General features: G+C 38.6%; 1 protein-coding gene across 1 annotated transcript; it reads right to left on the minus strand.

Moving 5' to 3' along the window:
- Positions 1 to 8,965: 8,965 nt before the first annotated feature.
- On the minus strand, positions 8,966 to 26,551 carry LOC110985613 (uncharacterized). Its single transcript, XM_022246792.2, has 9 exons — positions 25,688 to 26,551; positions 23,413 to 23,486; positions 22,134 to 22,331; positions 21,660 to 21,730; positions 20,714 to 20,897; positions 15,189 to 15,467; positions 14,204 to 14,287; positions 13,188 to 13,374; positions 8,966 to 12,208 (listed from the first exon to the last, which is right to left on the minus strand). Exons 1-9 carry the CDS (start codon positions 26,326 to 26,328, stop codon positions 11,734 to 11,736), a joined length of 2,193 nt encoding a protein of 730 aa, XP_022102484.2. The 5' UTR covers positions 26,329 to 26,551; the 3' UTR covers positions 8,966 to 11,733.
- Between the last annotated feature and the right edge of the window lie 900 nt (positions 26,552 to 27,451).

Consider the following 27,451-nt stretch of genomic DNA (forward strand, 5'->3'; position numbering starts at 1 on the left):
ACAAACATTTAAATTCTTCAAATTCCACTGCAAATCTCAGCATGTTATATTGGGTGAAATCGGTTGGCGAAATTAGCAGCTGCCGATCTTTGAAATCAACTTGCATGTTAATCGGAATACAAGTCATGTATTTTGTTAATTGTCGTGATATTCGCCCCATTCGTTTAAATGCAGTGTTTTTCTTTTCTTTCATTTTTTGTTTCTAATGCCTTTGCGGAAGAACTATTTTTTACAAAGCCAACACCAGTCACAAAGCACTTTGAGTTTGTATGTCTCTGCAATGTCGTAATGGAAAATCAGTTTCGTTTTGAGAAGTTACTCTCAATGTTGGTCGACTTCAGGCGGCCTGTTCATGACACGGGTTTCTTGTTTTTCGCTCTCGAATGGCGGATTATAGGCTACCCCCTTGTCAACTTGAAGGTTTGTAGCGCACACATAGAAAACGCGCGAGATTTTGATTTTTGAACAGCTGAAAAGCAGTAAGATGGCTTACAATGACAATTTTCGCAAAATTAACATTACTAATCTTCCATAACACAGAAATGAATGTAAGTTCTGTTTTTAATAAAAAAAATTCGGGCTATTCACAATAGTGCGCCTCCAAGAGTTTGCAGCGCGTTGGCCAATCACAACGCGCGAAATCTGTTGGCCTTTCTTAACGCGCATTGGATGACAGATTTCGCGCACTGTGATTGGCCAACGCGTTGTAAACTCCTATACCAGGCACGAAATGGGACGAACGAACCTCCCTGACATGTCGTGTAGCAGTGCTACATGCTACACAGCACAAGCCTATGTAATTTCAGGTGCCTTCATAGTCTTGGGTTTGGATACGCAGTATGGTCATAAGGTACCCAGGAACTAGACCAAACCCTTGCCGCCGACCGACCGGACAGACTCACATACATGTACATGTATGTACACGATCATGGAAGCTGGTAAGCCTCAGTTGCATTGACTTGTGCACAAACTCACTGCTACACAGTGCTACAGGCTGGGAAGGGAAAAGTCAGGGGTGGAAATGTGTAGCACAAAAAGTGCTACACCATTGACTTGTGCACAAACTCACTGCTACACAGTGCTACAGGCTGGGAAGGGAAAAGTCGGGGTGGAAATGTGTAGCAAAAAAGTGCTACACCATTGACTTGTGCACAAACTCACTGCTACACAGTGCTACAGGCTGGGAAGGGAAAAGTCAGGGGTGGAAATGTGTAGCAAAAAAGTGCTACACCATTGACTTGTGCACAAACTCTGTGCTACACAGTGCTACAGGCTGGGAAGGGAAAAGTCAGGGGTGGAAATGTGTAGCACAAAAAGTGCTACACCATTGACTTGTGCACAAACTCACTGCTACACAGTGCTACAGGCTGGGAAGGGAAAAGTCGGGGTGGAAATGTGTAGCAAAAAAGTGCTACACCATTGACTTGTGCACAAACTCACTGCTACACAGTGCTACAGGCTGGGAAGGGAAAAGTCAGGGGTGGAAATGTGTAGCACAAAAAGTGCTACACCATTGACTTGTGCACAAACTCACTGCTACACAGTGCTACAGGCTGGGAAGGGAAAAGTCAGGGGTGGAAATCTGTAGCAAAATAGTGCTACACCATTGACTTGTGCACAAACTCTGTGCTACACAGTGCTACAGGCTGGGAAGGGAAAAGTTGGGGTGGAAATCTGTAGCACAAAAAGTGCTACACCATTGACTTGTGCACAAACTCACTGCTACACAGTGCTACAGGCTGGGAAGGGAAAAGTCGGGGGTGGAAATGTGTAGCAAAAAAGTGCTACACCATTGACTTGTGCACAAACTCACTGCTACACAGTGCTACAGGCTGGGAAGGGAAAAGTCAGGGGTGGAAATGTGTAGCACAAAAGTGCTACACCATTGACTTGTGCACAAACTCACTGCTACACAGTGCTACAGGCTGGGAAAGGAAAAGTCAGGGGTGGAAATGTGTAGCAAAAAAGTGCTACACCATTGACTTGTGCACAAACTCACTGCTACGCAGTGCTACAGGCTGGGAAGGGAAAAGTCAGGGGTAGAAATCTTTATGCTTAGAGTACTGTATTGTTAACTCCATCCTCTTTAGTAACAATAACAGGTGCATTTTCTGGAGTCAATTTGGTGAAAATACATAACAGCATTCAGAATCTGTACACTGTGTACCATGCCCAGATATGAATGGCCTAAAGGACTTTTAGAGAATGGCAATTTACTTGAGTAGCAGATTGTGTAATATATGTTTAACATTGTTGTCTATGAATGTACTAAATGCCATTGAAATTTAATTTGTAAAATCTCATGTTAGACCAAGATATTGAAAATTGGTATTTCGAATGGAAATATGTATGAGAAAAATTGACCAAGAAAACGAATGGAACTTATTTCATTATCCGAAGACATGCAATGCTCAAGAACTGAGTTGTTCCTGTGCCGATTCCTATTTTAAAATCCTGATGGCTAATGGAAAATTGCAGCTCACAGAGGAATATAAAGATTGAATAGTTACTGATTAATGCACTTAATATTTTATTTCCATCAAGATCACTAAAATGTTTATCAAACATAATGTTTCTCACCAGGATATATTTAATCACAATTGATGGACACCACCAAAGAAAAAGAATATTGCTTTTTTTGTATCGAATCTTTTTCAAAAGTTACATTTACCTTGAAGAATCCTTACCAAATAGAGTTCCGAAGAGCACAAAGAGTTAAGACTGAATTTGTTGGAGAATGTGAACCACAGATAATTCATTTTTCTTTTTTGGTTGGGCAACATAGTTTGCAGGGATGGGATTGGCCACTTCAAATTAAAGCTAACAAGAATCACCCAAAAGCTGGAATTAATGTAAAAGGTTCCCATACTCAGTACAGAGCAGGAGTATAAAAAAGCGTCAAATCTAGGCCAACATCTGAAACCCCAAAAGTTTAAATCAGCTAAACAGCTTAATTTGTTTTTGGATTACCTTTGGTGTTAATCAAGGAAACTTTAACATTGTTGGGATGCCTTACAATTTGTACCGAGAAGCGAATATGTAAGTGAATACTGGTTCTTCTCCAAGTTAATTTCTGAGTAACAATGAGATTAAAGAGTTGTGACCAGGTTGATTAATGACTATCAGATTAAACTGCATTAATCTCATATAAATCTTGGTGTACTGTCTCTCATTTAAACACACTCAGTACAAACATTTGTTTTAAGCAATGTTAAGAAGGTATACTAAATATACCAAACTAACTATTTTTGTATTATGATGATACATGGAACGATTTAATAAATTTCTAACTTGTTTACACAAATCAAATGTATTTTAATTGACTTAGTTGCCTGCATTTCTTTGTGGAGGCTCGCATCACTGTAATAAATGAACATTCCCCAACCTAGTTATATTGTCCAACTCTGCCCCCTTTTCCATGCTATACTGAAAAAGGCCTAGATGGTTTTACAGTGTTCACACTGGAAATGCATCTGTGCTGCCTCTCTTGCTGATACCTTTAAATTTATGCATTCCTGATAAAACCACTGGCAGCATGTGCAACAGCAGATTCACTTGATTCTCTGAAAAATAAATGGATGAAAATTTAACACCTAAACCATGTTGATCATAACGTCAAACACTCCATTCACTCTGTTTATCTTTGTTTACATTTTTTTCAATCCAAAGGATTGCATCTCTAAAATCGGGCGCACCTTGTGTTGTTTCCGTGTTCTTTTTGTGGGGTTCAGCTTCTTGCATTTTCCACACATATTCTGCTGAAAGAGAGAAGTAGGGTCACATTCAAAGTACATACTTGAGTAATTGTATGCCATGACCAATTTATCACGTATGTGTTTATGTCTTAATAATGCCTTGACCTGATCAAACCCTCCTCATGATTACATCTCTCATCGGATAAAGTCATTTAGGCATAGCATTTGGTACGTTATGAAAAAATACTTTGGCCAGTTTATTTGCACTGTCAGTGGTGACACGTAATTAGCAATTCAACCCTTGAAACAATGCCGGCTTAATCATTATCTCTCATGGACTCTTCTAAGAAAATTACTCAAAATGAAAGAAAACAAAATCAATGTTTACTTACATGTTTTACAATCAATTACTACTTTCGTATCGACAATGAACTTACCAGCTCGGTGTCCACTGGTAGAACTTTACAACGTTCACTGAAAAATAATATTGGTACACCAGAAGGAAGTACTTTAAGATGCGTCTTACACAACAATCTAATACGGAAGGATGTGTTGAGTGTTGAACATGATAGTACGTGTAAATGTATATAATTTCAAGCTTTCACTTTAATACTGAAGCGTGAAATTGTGTTACCTGAGTTCATTATGGTGAAGACTCGTTGAAAACAGACGTCGAGTAGCTTGCTGGAGAGAGACTGAAGTGTCTGTTAAAGTGTAAAGCGAAATGACTGTCAGTATGAATGTCCAAAACTGTTTGCTTCATGTAAATGGTGAAATGAAACTGTACATTTTTTAATACATATGAGGTGGTAAGGTTTTCATTGGCATTCTTTTCAAGAACAATGAAAGCACTGTCACAAACGACTGTTCAATTTACAGTCAGATTCTGCGCTAAAAACCATTACAAAAATCCATTATTTTAACTTCAATAAGCAACCCAGCACTCTGCGACTTGTGTCCGGCATTTATGATTTTTCGTACCGTCATGGTGAATGATGCGACCTCCTTTCTGCTTATTATTTTATTTTGTTCATTTCTCCGGATTTTCCAAGTTCTATTGTCCGCCATCTGAAACAGATCTGTTTTGAAAAGAAAACTTTCATCAATTTCAAAAACTTTTAAAAGCAAGATTACAATACCCGTAAGAGGAAGAAAGGCAAATAATTTAAGATCAGTGATGCTTGGCCTTAAAGCATGGTCTGTCACAAGAAACTGTTTCCGTATAGGTCTATTTCATTCCGTTCGGCTCTTGTAATGTACAAAGATGACGGGTATAGTTTTTGTATTACTTTGCTTACAGGTGCAAGGAAAACAAAATGGGAACAACAACTGATGGGGTCCGTCTACTGTACGTTCCTGCGCCACAACTGCTAAAAACGTTAGACGTCGGTAATGAACAAAACATACAACAGCTACATCCATGTACAGACTATCACAAGTAGTTTTGGATATCAAATCACGCACAAATCGCACAAATCACTATTCATTAAAATGTCATTTGAGATTGATAATGGATGTTGTAAGCCAAATTCAAATTCCAAGTTTAGTTTGAAAATTTTGTAAAAGTTTGATTTAATTGATCGAATTCCAGCATCTACCGGTTTCATTTCCGTAACCGCCCATGCGATGAACACTACAACGATTTCAGCCCCCCTAATAAATATACACCATTCTGTTACACTCAAATTAATAGTTTCCTTATTATGATGCACCAGTGTAACTGCATTTTTTCAACAGGTACGTCACGAGTGTGGTCCGATGTCCGCTCCTTTCACACGTAAGTGAGAGCGGGCGGACGCCGGATAGATAGCACGGTTTGAATGGTATTGACAGCCACTTGTAGTTTGAATTATTGGTCTTCTTACCAACGACTTCTTGGAATGGTGATGAAGCATAAAGACTCCATAAACACGTGCGAAATATACACAGCCTCCTTTCAAAATTGAATTGTACCTGAGTTGGTAAAGCAGCTTGTAAATATTTCCCCACAAATCGTGTCAGTTGAAACATGGAGAAATGAAATTTTCCTTTCTCTGTGACCGAAATGTAGATGTTTCATCTAAATTGTTAAGTGCATTTTCATGGTCAAACTTCTATGTACTTACCGTTGCGTGACATTTTCCTTCTGATACCGTCAATCTCTGTCGAATACCTGTATCTTTCGGCAATATGTAAAGCTTCAGGGGGATACGATCATAAGAATTTAGAGTCAAGGCAGAATGCTTCCTAGACCAAAAGCAACTTCGAGGCGACTGTAAGAATAAACAATCACTTAATTAATGTTATCAGGTGCAGTACGATACATATTCATTACGTGGACGATGTGATAAACATTGCTGATGGTCAACCCGTACTCTGTCTGGATCGACTTATTCTTTAAGAAGACCCACGAAAACATATTAATACAGCTAAGACGGGTCATCGTGTGGGTGAAATCATTGTTTCGAAAGGTCGTTAAGAAAATCTGGGCCCACCTAGAAATGTGCTCCGTCGGGAATTGCATTTGCTAAAGGGGGTATCTTTCGATGTCGTATAACGTGTAGCTGAAAATGGAACTTCTTTTAATTAAAAAAGAGACGCGTGGGACTTAACAATGTACAACCAATTAACTTGCAGTGATTTCTCTCATTTTACATTTAGGCCAAATACAGGCTCGAGGCTAATGCCTTATGGTTTGCGGTGAAGTGTGATGCAACAATTCTTCTCCTGTTTGTGGATTCATAGCATCTGTTATTAGGAAAACAGAAAGAAACAACAGGCCCACATAAAAGAAATCAGAGAGATCAACCTGCAACGTACACGACATATTTCTGGCTTGTTTGTTCTCCTGAAAACAGATGCGATACAGTCTGTTGGACTGCCGAAATTCTGTACATGGGTACAAAGTAGTAAGTAATATGGGCAAACACAATCATTGCAAGCGCCCTTCGCAACTCATCTATGAAAACACAATAAATACTACGCTACGTAATGTTCCATAAATGTACATTGGCAAGTGCATCAGCGGTAAACAGTCAACTGTTTCTTGTAAACGCAGGCGTCGTAGACCGACCGACCTTCGCATCTGCAAAATAAAACAATCTGTCCAAAAGCTACAAAGGTTCGTTTGATCAATTGGACTAAAAAATTGATCATTTGGGAGGTTTCAATGCGTAGGCCATACCGTCGACAAATGCAATAAAGGAGTTCATCTTGTGAACATCACATTTAATGCAGGTTTTTCCAGCGGATGTTATTTCTGTCACCAACATTCACATATGAGAATATTACGAAGAGGCTTGTCCCATCTCCTATTTACGTGAAAAAGTCGAATACGTTTTGAAACAGCAATTAGTGTGGGGTCCATGCTGTTTCAGTGTTAGTGGCAGCTAGGGGTCCATGCCATGCAGCAGCCTTCTGCATAAAAAGCGCGTCAATTCATCACCTTAGCCACGATAGTGATGAAGGTCTTTTCTTGACATACCTCAGGGGTGTTTTCAGTTTGTATTGTGTAATTTGTAATTCTCCGTGTCAAGTGTTATGTTTGTTGTTTATGTCTTGATACATTCCCCTTAGAAATGATATGAATGAGCGCTGGAGCCAAGCGTTGGGTAGCCGTTAAAACCGCTGTAACTCACACGTCCGTTAGGTTTATTTCAATAGTGTAGGAGAAACGCGTTTACGAATCATGCACGGATGTAAACACGTACATACACTACAGGCAAATGTTGATCATTTTAAAAACTAAAAAAGTAGAACAATCGAATATGCATCATTTTGAAGTCATAACACCTAGATGACTATATACAAAGGCTATAGAATCAGAATGTGACAAATCATGGAGGAATGTCTATTTCTTCCTCTATGGACAAATGCAATCCAGAGTGGAGGACTAGCCAAAAGCAACATGGTCTTCAGCGATGAGAATGGGTAATGAGAGCGCCCTCAATATCATGAAAAGAACTGTAACAATTTCATATGCATCCTGAGTACTAAAAGATGACGTTATTGATAAAAAAAAACACATTACCAAGTTGACGGCAAGGCTCTTACTCCCTATAAGGAAACCAGCGACAACGATAACAATATGAAACTTGTTCAAAAGAGTTCTCAACGCTTTTCAATACCACCTTCTCGCACGTTTGCAAGTCCTCGGCAAGTGTGAATAAATGGTGTACACAACGTCTTGGATTATAATTTACATCATTTTCCGAAAGAAAGGAATAACTATTACCGACATTGTGTGTTTGTTGACAAGAAGAACGAGTGTTTCCAGACTTCAGGCTGCGCTTAAAGCAATAGAAAATAGCTGCCACTTGTGTATGGGTAAAAGTCAATAGAGCTTGACTTGACCCCTCATCGCGCGCTTCCGCAACCCTTGGATAGGAATACTCACTTGCATTGATTTCACAAGTTTTGCTGTTTTTCTTTTTATTTAATTCCCAAAAAAATCCAACTCCGAAAAGGGAAACATCCTGCCGAAAATTGACCCATGCATCATTTCCAAAAATATAAAATTCACGAATAACAGTGAAATGCGGCAGTCTCGTACGCAGATGAACATTTACAGTTTGAGATTTGATGGTAGTCGGGCGGTAAAAGCCGAACTATTTTACACAGTTTATAATTTATAAGTAATACACTTAAAGTGCACTTAATTTACGAAAGATTTTTTTTAATGTTACCTATGCTGAAAACTGCGTGATGCGGAATCTCGAACCCATGGCCTGCAAGTAGGTAAATCTGACCAATGTTATACAATCTCAATTCACTAATATTAGCGTGAGAAGTGAAAACAATAACGTACACGAACATTGTGAGACCGAGGTACGATATCGCCGGAAGTGAAAGGTGGTTATGAACTAAACTTCGTTTTTAAGAATCCCATGTGATTTATCTTGTACATTGCTCGAGGGAGAAAAAGGTTAAAATTCCAACACGCGGTTTTCACGGGATGGTTTCAGTAAGGATTTATTTTTCCCAAATTACCAAACGTGATAGGACGGCACAATGTAAAATCGCCACATGCAGACAGCGCAGGGTTCCAGAAGCTGGCAGCATGACCTTTTACTTTCAGTCTCTATAACGGGAAGGAAGCAGATGACGAGACAATGGCGGGGCAAGACGATATGCAAGTTTATATTTAAAGTTTATATGTAAAGTAAATTAATGGGTTCAATTTGAGTAAAAGCCAAGCGACAAGATATTTAACAATGCAAAATAAAATGAATTTAGATTACATTAGAATAAACACACACACACAAAACAAAAACAAACAAACAATGACCACATATCCTAGCCATTCGTCAAATGATATAACAGTTCTTTTAAGATGGGCACTTGCACTGACATCTCATAGAAAAGAATTTGGTATGACATGATATAATACGGTTGAAGTGAAATCCAACACACGGATTTGGGTTCAAAATTTATTCCAAAATAACTGCAGAAAAAGCGTCTGAGAAGGTTAATAACTACCCTTTACAATTTAAGGTAAAAGACGTAACAATTAAATGTGCCAGATTTGACACTGGGGGGTCAAATCAAGCAATAACAAAGACCAGAACATTTAATTCCCTGGGCGTGCAAATAGTTTTCGTGACATAAATTACTGACGAAAAATTATGGTGGTAGAAGAGGTTTTTTGTGGTTTTGAAAGTGATGGTGCGTAGTAAGCGCTGGCTGGGTGCTTTGTCAATGGACATAACAGGCATGCCAGAAAATGACGAGTGGCCAAATGTTACGGCCTTGGCGGTTCAAACTTCAAAACTGCGTCCTTCCCTGGATTTAGCATCCAGTTGGGGTCACTGTAATCTATCACATGTGACACTGTCGAGCACAAACGCAATGTTCTTAATATGAGGTATAATGAAATGTTATCAGTCAACAGATTTTCGACTAAGTCAAATGAAATGTTGCATCCAGCTTACCACTTTTAAAGATTTTCTAAAACATGTCAAGTCCAAATGAACTAAGCAGTATACATACTTTATTTCACATTAACGAAAGCTATCACAATGAATACTAACAACCAACAGCACCAAAAAACCCAGAAATCAAATACCATGGACAAAACTAGGGGACACATATTTCGTCTGTACACAAACGTCTACAGGAGTAAGTTTTATACACTGCGTTCGCATACAGAAAAGGTTAATTTGTATGTCGAACTATTGAAACATAAGTCCACACATGAATCATCTTTACTTGCGCCAAAAATTAACAAACATAATAAATGATGAAAATAATCACACACTGTGCATGTTAAAACAAATACACATTGCCGCATGACTAGAAAACAACAGATATCAGTAGTAAAATTAAAATTCTACGCATACTGAGTGGTGCTTAATCAAATGTTCAACCCGATCCAGAAATGATTCATTTATACAAAAACCACTTCAGGCAAACACTACACATACAAAGTCATCTACAAAATGTAATACAAAGGAATACAGGATACACGTACAGGATCGGGCAGCATTGATATACATGTAAACGAAAGTCAACATGGCAACCGTTGGTATCAATAAACACTCCACGTCAACACCTAAACATCTAGCAAAAGCTGAGATGTAAGAAGTTCCCACACCTTTTGTATGCAGCACGCGTGCAACAATGCTGAAATCAAGGGCAAATATTTCCAGTAAAGAGCTAAATCAGCCAATGGCATGAAGTTTGAAATATCTAGGAAATACAACTGACCATACAAAAGTTTTGATTAGAAAGTGATGCAGGCAGGTATTAAAATTAAATTTTATCGGATAACAATTGTGCCACTTAATATTACCACGTAACAGCAGTGCAGTAAATCGTTCCTTTCAATAACACTTTGAAATGAAGGTCGAAAACGAGAGTTACGCAAACCAAATACTCGTATTTGTGGTGGAAGTTTCAAGAAAATCGGAAATTAAGCAATATATTCTTGTAAAGTAAGTTTCCCTAATTTATGTTACATTTGTTCTTTTGAGGTAAAAACAAAGTCAATCAACGACCAAGAACTCGAATCAAAGCGGCATGACCGAAATACCCTGTTGACAAAAACCAGGCTTGTACAGTGTCAGGCCAGAGCTATAAATGTCATTTATCGGAAAACAGTGACAGCACAAAGGTCTAGATCAACCATCCCAAAAGAAAAAAATTAAATAACTTTGACTATGCTTTTGGAAAATACATCTTTAGTTATCAGCACTCAAAGGGAGCACAACTGATTAACTGGAGCACTGTGCAATTTACCCTTGGAACTAATTTTCCGAACAAACCTTCATGCAAGTTCAAGATGGAATCCCATCACCTAGCAGTATCCATGATATACATTTACCTTTGACAATTGTTAATTCCCTGCAGATAGTCAATGTTCCTTCTGGTTTTCTCCATAAAATTATGCTGGATTTCAAGCTCAATTTTGGTCAGCTTTCAGGGGCAACACCAACCCACTACCAACACTAACCAACACTAATAAAATGATTGGTAAGTCTGAACAAGTTATAAAAAAGTACAGGTTTCGTGTTTTTCAAGCAGCATGTTTGCTCAAAGACACACAATGTCACTTTCCAGTTTTGTTTGCACTTTAAAATTGCCAAATACCGTAGTTTGATTGGATTTGGCCCATTAAGAAATAAATGATAACAGCAAGAATTAAAAGTGTATACATGCTGCAAGACAACTGCAAAATACTGGGTTGGTTTGAAAATTGCATCATTTTAAAAACACTCACTTATCAGTTGGCAACCTTCTTTTACACGATTTAGTCTTGTAAATTTCAGTGAACAAAAGAGAGGCCAACATATACCAAAAAAAAAAAACAAGGTCAAAAATGCTGAACCAGTGTTGTGAACAAGTATGCAAAGCCACCACAGTATTACATTGTCAATATATACTTTCACCTGTTCCATGTACATAACAGTAGAAAGCTCTATTAATTTTATTATTTTTTTTTATTTATTAATTGGAATATAACAATTTCTGCATGTGAGCTCACTTTGTGGATAGAGGTTACATACAGTTACTTTTTACCACAATCCTAAATATTGAAAGTGGCATCAAGGACTGCTTCAAACTAAGTAGTGCTGGTGCTCTTTACAACCGGAAGCAATGGGTCGTAACCGCTATTGTAACAATACTCAGTGTACTTGTTACGCCGAACCACCATTCTGTGCAAATAAAACAAATGGTGTAATTTTGGCATGGCACACAATATTTTTTTATATCGTGACAGCCACACGAAGGTTTGCTCAGCGCAAAGAGTATTGTCCGTCTCCAACAGATGATCATCTGGGTTATACTTTGTTCTGCACAGCTTGTCGGTGTGGTTGCGTACATGTAACCTGTCTACACACTTGTGCAGATTCAACCACATGTGAGACCATGGCCACGCAAGTGGTAACGGTTTCCTAGCAACGTTCATGTTGTCCAAGTGGCACATATTATCGTACACTATGGACAAATTGGACCACGAAGTAGACGGCACCGTCCTCAAGAAAGGAAACAGCCAGGCTATGAGAATCAGGAAGACCTGTGAGGGTGACTCTGATCTGTAGATACACAATACATTTACGGGAATACAAAGTAAAAAGGGGAGAATTATATGAAAATGCTTTTTTTTTGTTAATGAAATATGAAATCACGATATCGTAACATCTTGTTTACTTTCGGTGCCGATTGAAATTGAAGAAAAAATCAAAGTAAATGGGAGCACAAATTATATGGACTCTTGGGCAGAAATTACAGATTTTGTCTGTATAAAACACAGCGCAAATGGCTTTTTATTTTTTTTTAATTATTTCTGATTTAATACTTTACACATGTCAACATATTTTAAGATCATTACATGACAGTAATTTAAAATGACAACCTTTCCGCATCTAGCAATCTCCATAATTTTGCACACCATGGTTATTTACTTCAGAGGATAAAGTAGGTTAAACTCTGTCAAAGTTAATGACTTCAGGTCAAGGAACGAACTAAACGTTCACGACTGGCCTAGCAACAGTCCGGATCTCAACGCAATAAAAAATCTCAGAAAGGTTGAGAAAGAAAAGGTTGCAGAAAAACAGCCATCAAATACCAAGGCCTCAGTTTAGGCCATCAAACAGTCTGTTAGAAGGAAATAAGGGTGGACTACTGTCAGTCTCTCGTAACCAACATGCCGTATAACATTCAGGAGGTAATCGCAGAAAATTGAGGGCACGTTAAACATTAGACTGTCCACACATATTGAGTTATTGACATGCGGTCAACAAGCAATTCAGGCAAGACAAAATAATGAACATTTGAAATCGATGTCAATTCCAAACATTTATTTCAAAAAAGTTAGGTTTTTCCTCCGAGCTAATGCATTTTTTAATGGGCAGTCTTCAACTGTTCATACTGTCTGGAATTCTTTTTACTTTAGCTGCACTTTTAAAAAAGGTGCACTAGATAACAGCTTAAAAAGAGGAGCATTATGAAGATTTAACAGAAAAGGATCAATGTCCAATGCCTATTTCAGATTAAATTTCAGAACATACTCACTTGTACAAAGTTTTCCAAAACTCAATATGGCCACCAGCACGAACAACAAATAAATGCCCCCTTGACCACTTCTGAAGTCGTTTCTTGCCTCCAACATCCTTCTTACAGGTCGATGGTATTTCTTCCACACATTCATTCAGCATGGTGGAAATGGAGTAGCTGTGTTCATTGAGGAAGGCTGTTGTTCCTATTGTCAATGTGGGTTGCGATAGTAAGAAGAGTAGTTCAGATCACAGGAATATAGGGTTACATGAGGAGATGTTCAGACTCCTTTTGTATAGTGTGGTATTTTGAATGAATGACAATAATGTCTCCAACCTTGGTCTGTTTCATACTATCTATATGCAAAACAAGACATGGGATGTAGGGTAACCCCTACAAGTAACTAAAAATATTTTTCTCACATAAAGCCAATTGACGGGCAAAAGCAGCTCCAAAAATTGTCAAAGTCTATGGTAGCACATGCATATTCGAATGTGTATGCATGTTTCGATTGCCAATTGCATGTGCGTCACAAGAGTATGGAACTTAGACTCTGTTGATATCTATTTAAGTTGTACCCCAAGTCACAATTCATATCAATGATAACAAGACAGACATTATAGACTATTGAGAATGAACACATGAACCTTGCCCTTTTTTCACATAACACAAAATAATGAGATTCACATTGGATACTTTATGGAAAGCTTGGGTTTCGAAAGGTCAACCGTAATTTGTGGTTGTTTCACAGATAAACGAGAATTTTATAATGTCTAGAATGTAATGTATGCTTGCATTTCCATACGTGTACATTTATCTAACAATATTCCAGGCACAGAATTTCTTTACATCTTTTCAACACAGTGGTTTGTTAAGGTAAAAACAACGCAATGTAGAATTTTTGGCAAGAATTATTCATCCATTTACAATATGATTGTACAGATTACGCATTGAAATTTCAAAGGAGACAATTCAGGTGTAGGCAGCAAGGGTAACTACTGAAAAATAAATGCCCCTGGTGCAGCATTTCTCACCTTGGGCATCCACTACAGATTCACCACAACACGACACTGGCTGCAACTTGGACAGGACTCCACCAACTTTAGTGATTGTTTCTTCTGTTGAAAACAAGAACAAAAAATCAGCATAAATTTGCATATCATTCGGTAAATGTATCTTACACATTCAGATCAGTTTGTAATAATAACAAATATAATGGTTTAAAAATAAGGGAAAAAAACTAAGAGGGTGGATGGCCTTAAGATGTGCACAGGACAATGGGCACAAGTCACGTCAAACCAGGCTTACCCCATTCAAAGATTTATTCGCATTAGCACATGCCCTTTGAATCAAAACAGCTCAAAATATGATGGAGTTCACTTAGAAATTTCAAGAATGTTATTGAACTACTCAAGCACTGAAACCCCTCGGCATAACTTGCAAACAGCAGCTTTTTGAAAATAGACTAACTTTTTTATGGGGGGGGGGGCCTAATACCTTGCGAGTCTTGAGCAGTTTTTAACATGATTGCCATTTTGCTGCTGGCTTTTGAAATGTACATTATAGTGCCTCCATTGCTTCTTTATCAAATGGTACCAGGTCTGGCCAGTTCATGAAATTTTGTATTAACAACAGGAACAAGCGTAATTGTATAAACAGGTTACATTCAATTTTTCAATGACAATGTATGCAATACTGCAATTCAAGATTACACTTACAGAGATGACTACCCCACAAGGGAAAAAAGAAATTTTTTTTACCATGTTTGGATGTTCATTTTGGTCTAAAAACATCAGACACAAAAATTATTGAAAAAGGTTATAAACAAAAAGGGCTTTAATTTGGAACAGGTGCCTGTGGCCGTGATTAACAATCTCCACATGGAATGACGAATGCACCGAACAATTTGCGTGGACCCAATGGTCTTTGTCATTCTACTGTAAATACAACATAATGATCAGAACAAGTCAGGGCCAAAACAAAATGGTTCCACCAAACAAACTGGCCAAATGGACTTACGATTGCAATTAGCATCACATGCAAGGACTAAGTTCGCAGCAGTATTGTCAAGAGGTGTTGATGGGTCTTCACTCGCAGTCAATGTTGATGCCCCGTCACATGCAGTCAGCATAGTTAAGCCTTCACTTGCAGTTGACGTTGATGGGCCTTCGTTCGCAGTTGATATGGATCTCCCTTCACTTGCAGTTACTGCCGATCTGCCTTCCCTCGTAGTTGATGTTGATGGGCCTTCGCTATCACGCAATGGCGTAGGGCCTCCAATGTCAGCAGCGGAAAGGCCTTCAACACAAAGATTACATCAATAACAAGTCCGTTTGAAATTCTTCTTTGAATAAATGCAAGTTACGATGGAAACGTAAAGAAAGCATGAAAAAGGTATGATAGAAAAATTTAAAGGAAGTACATTTTGAACATACAAACTACAACTTGCTCAAACAACGCAGAAGAGAAAATAATAAGATGCAAAAAGAAAAACACACAAAAACACAAGGAATAAAAGGTCCCAATCGGCCAGCTATATAATCATGCAAACATGAAGAAAAAAAGAAGAGTATTGCGGCCCATGTGAAAGAACAGCCACAGTACAAAAAGAATTAATCTTTTCAGATTAAATGTACAGTGTTCTCCACAGCCTAAGATTAAAACTGGGCGACATATGATGTGAGCCCGGACCTTGAAACCATAACGGCATCTGGTGCCCGCCACAGGAAATTTTTTATTCTAATTGCTTTGTGGTGCAATCTGAGGTATTTCCTGGGCACCTTTTTTGGACTCCTTGAATCAGATTGGCTTATGTTGAAATGAAGGCAAGATTGTTATCAGTAGGTCATCAAAAGTTGATTTTATTTTGCGGGGTATTTCTTTATTTACTCATCAGAACTTGCCATTGAGCGGATGGTTCGGGATTACATGTACGTACGTTTGCGCAACATGAATGGATCGTGCATGGTCGCTTTCTAAAATCTGGGTATCAAAAATAACTCCATGGTCTGATTCCAGCCACAGAATCATTTCACTTCGGTGAAATGCAGTCAGTCATCAAGTTCAGTTTTGACTGTTTTTCAGCTGTACTGTGAGCAATCAGCATCTATCCCCCTGCCCTGCACAGTTGACAAACCCATTACGTCACATACATGTGCAATGTACAATTCACAACTAGGAAAAATATGCAATGATTTTAAGCCAATTTACATTAAAAAGTCTCCAAAAATTATTTTGATTACTTCTTTTCTGCATTGTATATGTTTGCAGAAAAAAAAAGTGTACAAGAAGTTACACTTCACCAAAAATTGTTTGAGAATTTAGAACACATAAGAAGATGTTATCGAAGCAGAAAAAAGGAAGTTTTATTCAAAGCAATTCCAATCTATGAAAAAAAAATGGAAATGTGGAGATCAACTTCAGACTCATATCTGGGAAAACAATTTGGTAATAATCTGAAATGGGAAAGTCACATTTTGGATGTTACCACTAACTGTAGGAATCATTGGGCATTATCGGGAGAAACTTCAAAACCTGTCAAGTTGGTGTATAAACACAGTTATACAAATCATTGATCCTGCCTAAACTTATGTATGGTTCTGCAGCCTGGTATCCAACAAAAAAGAATGAGAAACCCCGTCTTGACATGATCCAGAGATCGGCTACTCATCTGTGTTTGGATGACTACTCTAGGGAAGGGAGTGTTACTGAAATGCAGCACCGACTGGACTGGCCAAACCTTGAAGTTAACTGGAGGGTCGTTAGATTATCTCTGATGTATCAAATTAGCCCCAACTTATTTGATATAAAGTGGGAACATCACCTGTGTAAACCCTCTAGAAGCACCAGAGGACACCATTGCTTATCATTTATACAAATAACAGCAAAATCAACTACTTATGTGAACAGCCTTTTTCCATGAACAATCCCTCACTGGAATACCTTGCCACACAATATTCTGGACATAGATATGTATGACTCCTTCAAATCTGCACTAACAGATCATTTTCAGTAATTTCATAGCCCAGCCAGCACCAGGTCTTTAGGTCATCTCTGATGAGAAGCGGATACCTGTTTCAACAGATTCACAAATCCTGATCCACAACTTTGATCACTAGTGGTGCCAAGTGCTTTTCTGTTGTGTTGAATAATGATGGCAAACTCATCCTGTTCGTTTCATAAAGTGCGATAAACTTTCTTTGGGTTTGCATAAGTAGTGCAGATGGTGGAGAAATCCAATAGAAGAAATAGCAGGCCGGTGAGAATTTAAGCGGGGCGGCACAAGTTTGGTGGGGCAGTCTAAAGTTTTGCCAGGGTGGCCCGCCCTGCTAGAACAATGACTGTAAATTTTCATTTTATTTATCAAGCAAAATGTTCTACATAACAATAGATGCAGGCATAGACAGGAGCACACAAAAATAATAGTATTCACAGTGATTAAGCTTTAACCCTTGGAGGGATTTACGTTTTACTCCTATCAAAATGACAAGTACATGTAAACTCGACAAACAGGCAAACAGAAAATCAACCAAGTATGGATGAATGCAAGAGGACAAAAGGAAAGGTCAAGAAAGCTGCAGGCTTGATAAAGGGGAAAAGGATCAAGGGGACTGGTTGAATAACAAAGGAATGTAAGCAGGGAAGAGATCAAAGAAAAAATACAATGGATGGAACTGGACTGCAGACAAAAAAGAAGGGAAATAAAAGAGTGTTAATAAGTAGGTTCATTCTTGGATGCTCAGGCCATGGGGTTGTACAGTATGGTGCAGAGGTATTCATTCAGAGCTTCTCCCAGGTGACAAACAGGCAAACAGAAAATCAACCAAGTATGAAGGAATGCAAGAGGACAAAAGGAAAGGTCAAGAAAGCTGCAGGCTGGATAAAGGGGCAAAGGATTTGTGACCTGTCACCACAAAATGAGCTAACTTCACACATACGAGATATTGGTAATTTTTGGATTTAGCAGAAATTGAGCTTTCCAATGGCATGTACATGGAACACTTAGGGTAGAAGTACAAGGTGACAATGTGACATTATTCTGGCAGGTTTGCATCTTTGTTCCCGACATTGTTTCAACATTTCAGACCAGGAACAGATAGTGCTATCGTCAAAATTGCTAAGGAAATGACAATTTGCAATATGTTATTCTGCAAAATATTTGAAAATAAATAGGAAGTGGTTTACTCTTTCCAAAAATTAACAAACCAAAACATTGACCTCTAACTTCAATATGACTCTGAACCCTCAAAACAGGAAAGAGTGGGATGCTACTTTACTCTCATTTTGTCGTGACAGGTCACATATTTGACATCAGAAGAGCTACAAGTGATGGTACCTCTGGTTCAGTGGGTGGTAACGCAGGAGTGTCAACAGTAATGTATCTGATTCCAGGACATGGTTCTGGCAAACAGCACATCTGTTAAAATCCAAGCTCAAGGTGCCATGCTGGGATGGGGAAGGGTGGGGGGGGGAACTCTGGCCGGGTGAAAAGGTCAGATGGCTTGCAGGGTCGCCTTTAGAAGTTTTGTATTACAAAAACCCCTGGCCACAATTAAGCATGACACTCTCCTCATTAATCCTCAGCCAAACCCATTACTCCTCAGCCTAACTATGGAATGCCCTACCATGGCATATACAGAGTGAGCAAAGCCACACCATTGTAACATGTACAGTTAAAACTTAACTTTGTAATATTGCATTTGTCCAGTGACATATTAAACTGCAAGATTCAGGATTTTATTAATTTTAACTAGTAGGGTTATTAAAATTTTTTAGTTTTTATCTTAACGTAGGTTCAGCTGTGATTCGTTATTTTAGTGTCACTGTGTCTGGTATAATTACTTTTCTTTTATCGTAGGTAAGGAGCAGGCCAAACAAAACAATGTTCGAGGAAGTTTCTGTTTCTTTGGATAATTGATTTGGTTTAAGCAGTTCACATGTTTATAGAATAGAAGGTCAAATCGAAATGTTCCTAGGATGGCTCTTAGATTTCATTTGAAAGCAGTCTTTTAGGAAAGTGCATCTAACGTAAGGTTACCATACTTTGGAGAACATTGGTTTTTGTAAGCTAATGCACTGTAGTGAGGTTTTGAGGAATTTAGGATATGGGAGTTCCTCCTTTTTTGTATAGCCTTAGATTGAAAGTGCCTGAAGTCATACGAACCGATTTAACCTTTCCATGTTATCTTTGTATATTTTAGTCATGAGTTTTGGGTATATGTGTACACTTTTGTATTCTTCTATTGCCATGTAGTTGAACATGTATCTTGGATAAGACAGTTTTCTTTGTTCACCCTTCCTATGCCTCAACACATGGTTGGAGCAATTTCAGTTTATGACTAGGGATTAGGATTAGTGTTGCCTGCCTTCCAAGAAGTGGCCAAGTCCTTTGTTAATTGCATCATGATTATTCATGAGTTAAACCTGACTTCTTGTATATACATGTAAGCCCCATGCTTAAGTTGGGATAAGGATGAAGCCTTCACATGTACATGTACTAGCCTTGTATAATGCACTGAATAGTTCTTTGTTGTAGCATTCATTTATAAGTTTTCCATTTTTTTCAGGTTGTTGAAGTTTGATCGTAATTGATTTGTGCCTTTTCTTGATACTGTGTTTGGTTTTGGTTTGTTTTTTTGGGGGGGTCGTTATTTTCTCAATACCCGTTTCTGTTTTTTTAGTACTGCTGATATTTATTGAGAGTATTTTACTAAAAGGTTAAGGTTTACTGGGTCTAAAAGTTGACTTTCTAGGTCTCAAGTTTACGGTCTGAGGTATTTTCACTAATTTGGGTTTTTTTGCTTTTCTTTGACTTTTCATTTTTGTTACTTTTTTATCGGCTAAGAAGTTACTTAATAGATTGTAGATTAGTTTTTTTCTAGATTGGCTCTTGTTTGTTGAATCAAATATTTTTTTCTTTTGACTATTTTTGAGATCAAACACTTTTTCCGTCCTGTCGTATTTTTCTTAAAAATACCTCACGATTTCTCCTTAGTTGATCCCTAGTTAGGTATTATTTTGTGCAAGCGATTTCCCCCCAGAGTTGTCTTCTTCCAGTGTTCCTTTTTTTCAAGTTACATTTTTAAAAAAACATTTTCGGTACAGGTACGTGATCATCTACTTGTCAATGTACATGTACGTGTACTAGCAAGTCACTATCAAACCTTTTAAAATCCAAAATGGCTCTATTTCGGATTTGAGGTGATACAGCATGGAAAGCTCTTTGCAGGACATGTCTAGGATGAGTTCCTCTTAGTAACAAACCTGACTAAATCAAGCATACTTTGACCAGACCAACTGGAAAGAACCTACAGTACATGTAGCAAAAAATGCTGTTACGTGTTATGGGTGCTGGGTTGTTAGGGCTGATATACATAGCAGCAACTGAGACACTCAATAGAAAAAACAAATGGCTTTTCTGGACTATTTAACAATATTCAAAAATTGTATATGCACTGCAAAGAAACTAATGTACAGTTCTAAACCTGGTATTTACAGTTACATACCATGCATAGGCTTAACCTCTTCAAAATAGTAACTTTTACCTGTGGAATCGGTATGAGCATCATCTCCTTTGACTCCACAGTACTTCAGAAAGTCAGCCAGACCAGTTGGAATGCTCGACTGTTTGGCAACTTCGCAGTGCTCTGTGCAAAATGCCTGGCCATATAATGGGGATTTGGTACAGACATCTGGTAGGCTGGGGACTGGGATGCCAGACACTTTATTCTAGAGAGTGGAATAGACAAAATAAGAAAAATTAATCAGGAAATGTTTAATAAATTAATTTAAAAAATGCAGTTAAATGAAATCAAACAAGTTACTAAGCAAAATAAATATGGCTGGGTAACTCAGTTGGTAGAGCACTGGTATGGTATTCCACAGGGCACAGGTTCAAGTCCCCCCCCCAGTCAATTTCTTTGTTCATCTTTGTAATCATTCATAAGCACCTAGTCAGCTTCCCTGTATGATTTGTTTCAAATAAATATAAAAAAAGACCTCATAAACAGTACACTGAGAGAATGCAGAGAGCTTGCCTGAAACACAGAGAATGGACAAATTCTGAAAGGAAACAACTACATGAATGCAAACCTGAATGATCATAATATTCAGAAATTTTCATCCAACTTAAACAATAAATGGCCATAAAAAGTCTAATAAAGCACTGAGCACACTCTCACTAAAAAGGAACGATTTACTGTCAAAAAAAGGAAACAATAAAGTGGATGAATATGGTCATGGTCAAGTTTTTTCATGGCATTCATTGAACACTACATTCAAAGATCTATTTACAGAACTATGACCATATAGGAAAAAGCAATTTTATAATGTAGATAAATAATGCATCTTCTTCATTCTTAATGTGAAGTCCTTTTGCGAGAGGTATTAAATACAATTATGTCTCACTGGTAAGCATTCTTTAAAATGTAATATATAGGTTCTAGTAACACTGAACATAAAAAGTGAAACTGTTTCAATTTACACTCATACCTCACATCGATGCATACAATGCGGAAAACTCAGTTTCCAGATGCCATCTGCCACAAAGACACGGCCGCAACCTATTTCAAATGATTGCAATGATTTCAAAGTATTCATTCTACAAGAAAAATCGACAATAGCAAGCGTACAATTGAGTTGAATGATAATGATCACCTCTATTCACCCAAAGGATATTTACACATACGAACATCACATTTGCTTTGCTACAAAAAGGAAAAGAGGCATATAGAACCCCTTAAAAACATGCCTTAACAATTACAATGCGGTTTCAGTTCTCAAATGAAATTCCAAAACAAGAGTTGTTCCTCAGGGGTTTTAAAAAGTCGAAGGTGGTATCTTACATAAAGGGAAACCAAAAAACATTAGCAAAAAATGTTATAAAGGTAACATAACATAAGCTAAATGCATGCAATTAAATGCAAACACTTCGGCTGCAAAAAATTTAAAAGACAAGTAACTAACCTTTCGCTTCACATTTGGCATGGCAGTTGGTATGATCATAAATCGTCTGCCGACGAATACTTTCAATCTGCTCCAAGAGTTTTTCTCGGTCTCCATCTGTCTTGAGCAAACCAAACATATCAAGTCGTCTGCGTTCACGTAGTTCATTGTGCAGCTCTCCATGAAAGAATGCTGAGGAAACCTGTTTACTGGAGATCCCTAAAACAAACACAAACCCAAGGGTGTGATTTCATAGTAATTAAATATGAAAATTGTGTGCGAACACACCTGTCACAGTAACATTTAGGTACTGCAGGCCTGGGTCAGGGTGGTTACATAAACATCCATTGGTTCATTGACTTCAGGGGTGTCACACAAAAGAGGAAAAAACAGTATCTACATTTACCACACAAACTTGTCTGTGGGGGATAGAATGCACTGTTACGAAATCATACAATAATTTGGTTTCTGATGCCATCCACAAACACATAATATACTTATTCTTTGCTACATATATGACACATTTGATGGAGTGATGGTTTCATTAACAGTGTACTTCCAAGATGATAGCGTAAGGTCAGCTTTAATTTGCACTTTTTATAAATGATGTCCGAAAGTTGAACGGATGTAACGCTGCATTTGGGATGATAAACGAAATGATTTTTCAGATTTTTAGAAGTTTTTGATTTGTTAAAAAGCTTGAGTTTTATTATTTACAACATAACTATTAATATTTATGATAAGGTTAGGGCAACACATGCTAAGCAGCAAAAAGCGGAAGTTGAATACTACAATGTACTATGCAACATTTCAGTACAAGTACATGTTGGCCTGAGTCAGAGATTGTTGCAAGCCAGTTAAAGATCATGTGATGTAAGCTAAACATACGCATTTCGAATGCGAAAATGCAATTAATTGATAACCGCCTTTTCCCAAGATACTCCTGAACTTAAAAACAATGCGTTCAGCTATAAATATAGCCGCCTGCCTCTATCCAAAAAAGCCCCCAATTTGGGGTTTTTGGCGAAAGCCCCAAAATGGAAACTTTCAGTCCCTCCTGATTAGGACATGTGTAACTGTACAAACCATGTGAGCTCACACAATAGGTCCTTGTCAATTAAAACTGCTGTCATTAATTTAAGGACCCTGAGCTGATGAAAATTAGAAAAAATTGATAGCAATGAATTTAAAACTACTGACAACAGATTAAGTTTATGACAGAGAAAGACGACAATAATGGCAAATAATCTGTGCACGAATCTTAAATTTCTTTCACAGGAATTGATAGGAGTACACATACCTTCACTTCTTGATAGGCCAAATGCAGTGTTGAAGGACTCAGCAAAGCCTACGAAACTGACCCAAGAATGATTCCTGAGGAAAAAAGACAATACAACCAGTAGACTCCAATATAGAAAAAAAAGAATTTAAATTGATGAACAAAATTTTAAACTGTAGAAAATCAGTGCAGGTGCTAACTCGTCCAATGAATCATATGTCAATGGAAACTTTTGTCAGCATAAAAACAAGAAAGTGGCAAGTAAATTACGAAACATTATGTGGAATCATAGCACAGGTTGGACACCTTCTACATTGCATTACGACTATAACGTCCAGGGTATAAATGCAAAAGTGTTATTACACATTTTTGTCTCAAAATGTCATTTGGGAGTGCTACCAATGACTGTTTCACGGTGGCAAAAAAGAAAGGCGCTTACTTGCTGCAAGTGAGTTTTATGGACAGTTGTGATTTGGGGGAGGGGGCGGTACCTGAGCACTGTATTTGTTTCTGGGAGGGCCATGTTTCACCCATAGAGTTATTGCAGATTCAAAATCAAAGTCTGCGCATTTCAAAGGAGCAAGCAGCGAAATGTTTCAAGTGTCATGCATGTGTCAGCAAAAACGGTCAGATTTGGACACGTAACATGTATGTCACAAAAGATATTGAAGTGCCAAAAGTTTGCCGGCCATTTAAAACAGACATTAGGTGGGGAAAAAAGGGGTTTTGGGTGAGTTTGGGAATTTTTGAGAACCATTTTCACTGAACTGTATGGTGGTTCATTAGCACCCTGTTCCTATAGGCCCAAATGAGGAAACATAGTCCACTTTCTCAAACTAACTTACATTTTGACCTTAAGGAACCATTACTCAATCCTGATAGGCCTAGTTTCGGTAAATGTTGACAAGATCTAAGCAAGAAAACTTCGAATTTGTGACAAGAGTTTGGCAAAAGACAACCACTCATTCAAATGAAGCCATTTTGTTTTTCGTCTGGTTACCCTATTCTGGCTTTTTACATTCATCAGAAACAATCCCGACCCAGGTCAAGGAACCACACTGTATCTGCTTATTTGTCATTCACAACTCTATTTGGGGCAGTCATTTACGCTGCTGTTTAACCAAAAACCCTGTCCTCTTTCTGATATGAAAGAGGACATCACCAAAAACTTTTTTTGATAAGTTATTTCAAAAAAGTAGAATTTGTTCCCTTATAATCCAGTTCATAAGTGTGACGTCACTTCAGTTTAAATCACACCCACTGCACATGAACTGATCATACAGTTACATGTATTGATCGTCATTTACTGGAACCGTCCAACCACAAGTTAACCCACAACAACATCGACCACCCATTAAGAATCTGTTAAGTGTGGCGTGTTTTCCTTTGTGACAAATTTACTTACAAAACGGATAGGAACTGAGTGCTAAAGGTAATGAACCCCACTATAGGCCTACATGTACTGTTGTGTAGCATTACTAGCTGCATGTATGACCGATCCCATCCAAGAGGAATAGGTTACTCATGCTCCACTTTTGTCATGTCAGTTGAGTCCATGATTTGGAAGAGTGGCATAAGTGAACATAGTGAACCGACTTTATCCTTCCACAGCAACATAAAATAATTACCATGGCTGTTGTTACCGCAGCCGTAACGCATCTCCCATTTTCTATCGTTACGGCACTGCAACTGCGCAAGCACGCCAACTTAGCACAGATTTTGGACTTTATTTCCCTTTAAAAAAATCCTCCAAAGCCTCCAATGAAAAAAGAAAAAAAGATTCCTGCTTAGGCCTATACAATTAAAAAACAACGTAAAAAAAATAGGGATATGGTATAAAACATTAAATTTAGGCAAAAAAAACACAAATGAAATGGTCCAAGTGCGGATTCCAACTCACACACCAGTGGTTCCCAATCTTCTACCTTGACCATATATCGACAGGAATATAATACCTTGTGAGTATGCTACTTCTGAACTGAATCTGCTTGCCCTGAAGAAGGTTCTTAGTTAACTGAAAGCTCAACAATCACAGATTTTCGAGCACTGTTTGGATAATCCTGTCCATATTCTGATCTCGGAGCTACGCAGCCCTCCCATATTCCATCTTGACCACGAGAATTCGGGGATCCAGGTAATTTTAAAATATATGAACCGTCGTGATGATCAGCTACGTCATCGCACTTGCACAAGTTCAGTGTCGTATTAACAGAAAATGAGAAATGCGTTATGACTGCTGCAACAATAGCCACTTCTTATAATAATTATTCAAAGCAAACATAAGTAGCATACTCACGCAAGGCTGACCTGCAGTTCAAACAAGTCGCGTTGAAAATACACAACATTACTGGCCTCTATGAAGGGTTGAACCTTTTCATACAGATGAAACGATCTGGAGCTACTGCCATAACAGTCGTATCTATATGTCAGACTACAATTGCGGCAGCGTAAGTTCGACTTCAGCCCTTTGAAGCACCCCTGCAAAGTCACGACTTTCACCTTCACCGGCTGATTGTGTGGCTTCAATTCAAGTCCACATTCAAGGCAGGTTGAGTAGGGTGGAACCAAGAAGAAGTTGGGCCCCGTTGCTGAGCTGGCACTGGTAGTGGTATGATCACTTGCGGTAGATCTCAGTTGCCCCAATAAGAGTTTAATCAGTTTGACGTCTACTTCCAGCGTTGAAGCCAAAATGCAAGGGTCATATAGCGTGGAAATACTACTGACTTCGATGGCTCTGACTACTCGGCTCACTTCCTCAAATCCAAATTTAGACACTGCAAGTCCAAACTGCTCGTTTGGCGACAGCAGACGAACAGCATGTGAGGAAAGGTCCAGATTGGACAAAGCGTCCTTGTACTGCTGCACTGCCCTGTCCTCTTCTTCAAGTTTGCCCACAAAAGAACCCAAATCAAACTTTGCTATTTTCTTTTTGGGCATGGTATTGATTCATCATAAATACAACTGTTTCAAACGCAAAAAGACAAAGATAAGCAGAATACCCAACGAGAAATGTAAGTCGAAAAGCAATGATATGAAAAATCTAAACACGTGCGTGCGATGGCTAGAAGAAAAGGGAACGTAAAGGGAGGGAACGCGCATGCGTGGGGTTTGTAGCAGGTAGCGATGCTACAAACTACCAGCCCTGATTTCTTTCGTCCCATTTCGTGCATCAATTGTAAACTCCTGGAGGCGCACCGTCGTGAAGTGCTCGTATTGAGCCCAGTTATTCTCAAAAAATATATACGAATTCCGTCATGTTGCATGGTGCTTGCCACCAACTGTACCAGCGATATCCTGTTACGACGTTCGAGCGGCCGACCCACGAACAACAAATCGCGCTGTTCGTTAACAACAAGCCATGACCCGAACTCGACCTTTCACTCTCTGAATCACCAACTGGATTTATTACTCTTCATAATTCCTTCTACGTGTACTTTTACAAGATTGCCTGGCCCACTTGCAGAGAAACAACCCTACAGCATGATGCTCCAACCTCCAAACTTCGCGGTCGGTACAGTGTTCTTTGGGTTGAATGCTTCACCTTGCTTACGCCAAACGAAAGAAACATCCCTGTGGCAAACAGCTTCAGTTTCGTCTCGTATGACCACTGACCAGAAACTTTGATCCTTGTCTCGATGCCCTCTGGCAAATGCGAATTGAGTTTTTCGATGCCTTTGAGTGAGGAAGGGGTCTGTTTTGGACGACGCCCGTGTAACCATTCCTTGTGCAGTGTTCGGCGAATTGTACGCACTGAAACCTTGATGCCCATCTCACCTGGGTTTGTTCTGAAGTGCCGTGATTGTTGTTCTGGTGTTGGAGAGGGCCTCGCAGGACACCTTTATAACCAAAGGAGACACCTTCACCTTCCATCCATGCTTGCCGATGTTTTTCACAGTATTGAACTTTTGTACATCATGACGATGCACTGTACAGTGGAAATTGGTGCTCTTAAGAGCTCAGAAATGGCTGTATAGCTTTCCCCATCTTTGTGGGCATTCACAATGTTCCGAAACACACGGCAAACACAGTCAAAAAATGATTCCAGGGTACCACGTGGGGG

This window comes from Acanthaster planci, linkage group LG06 (assembly GCF_054643075.1).
Source record: "Acanthaster planci isolate LZ-2023a linkage group LG06, COTS_SCS, whole genome shotgun sequence".
NCBI lineage: Eukaryota > Metazoa > Echinodermata > Asteroidea > Valvatida > Acanthasteridae > Acanthaster > Acanthaster planci.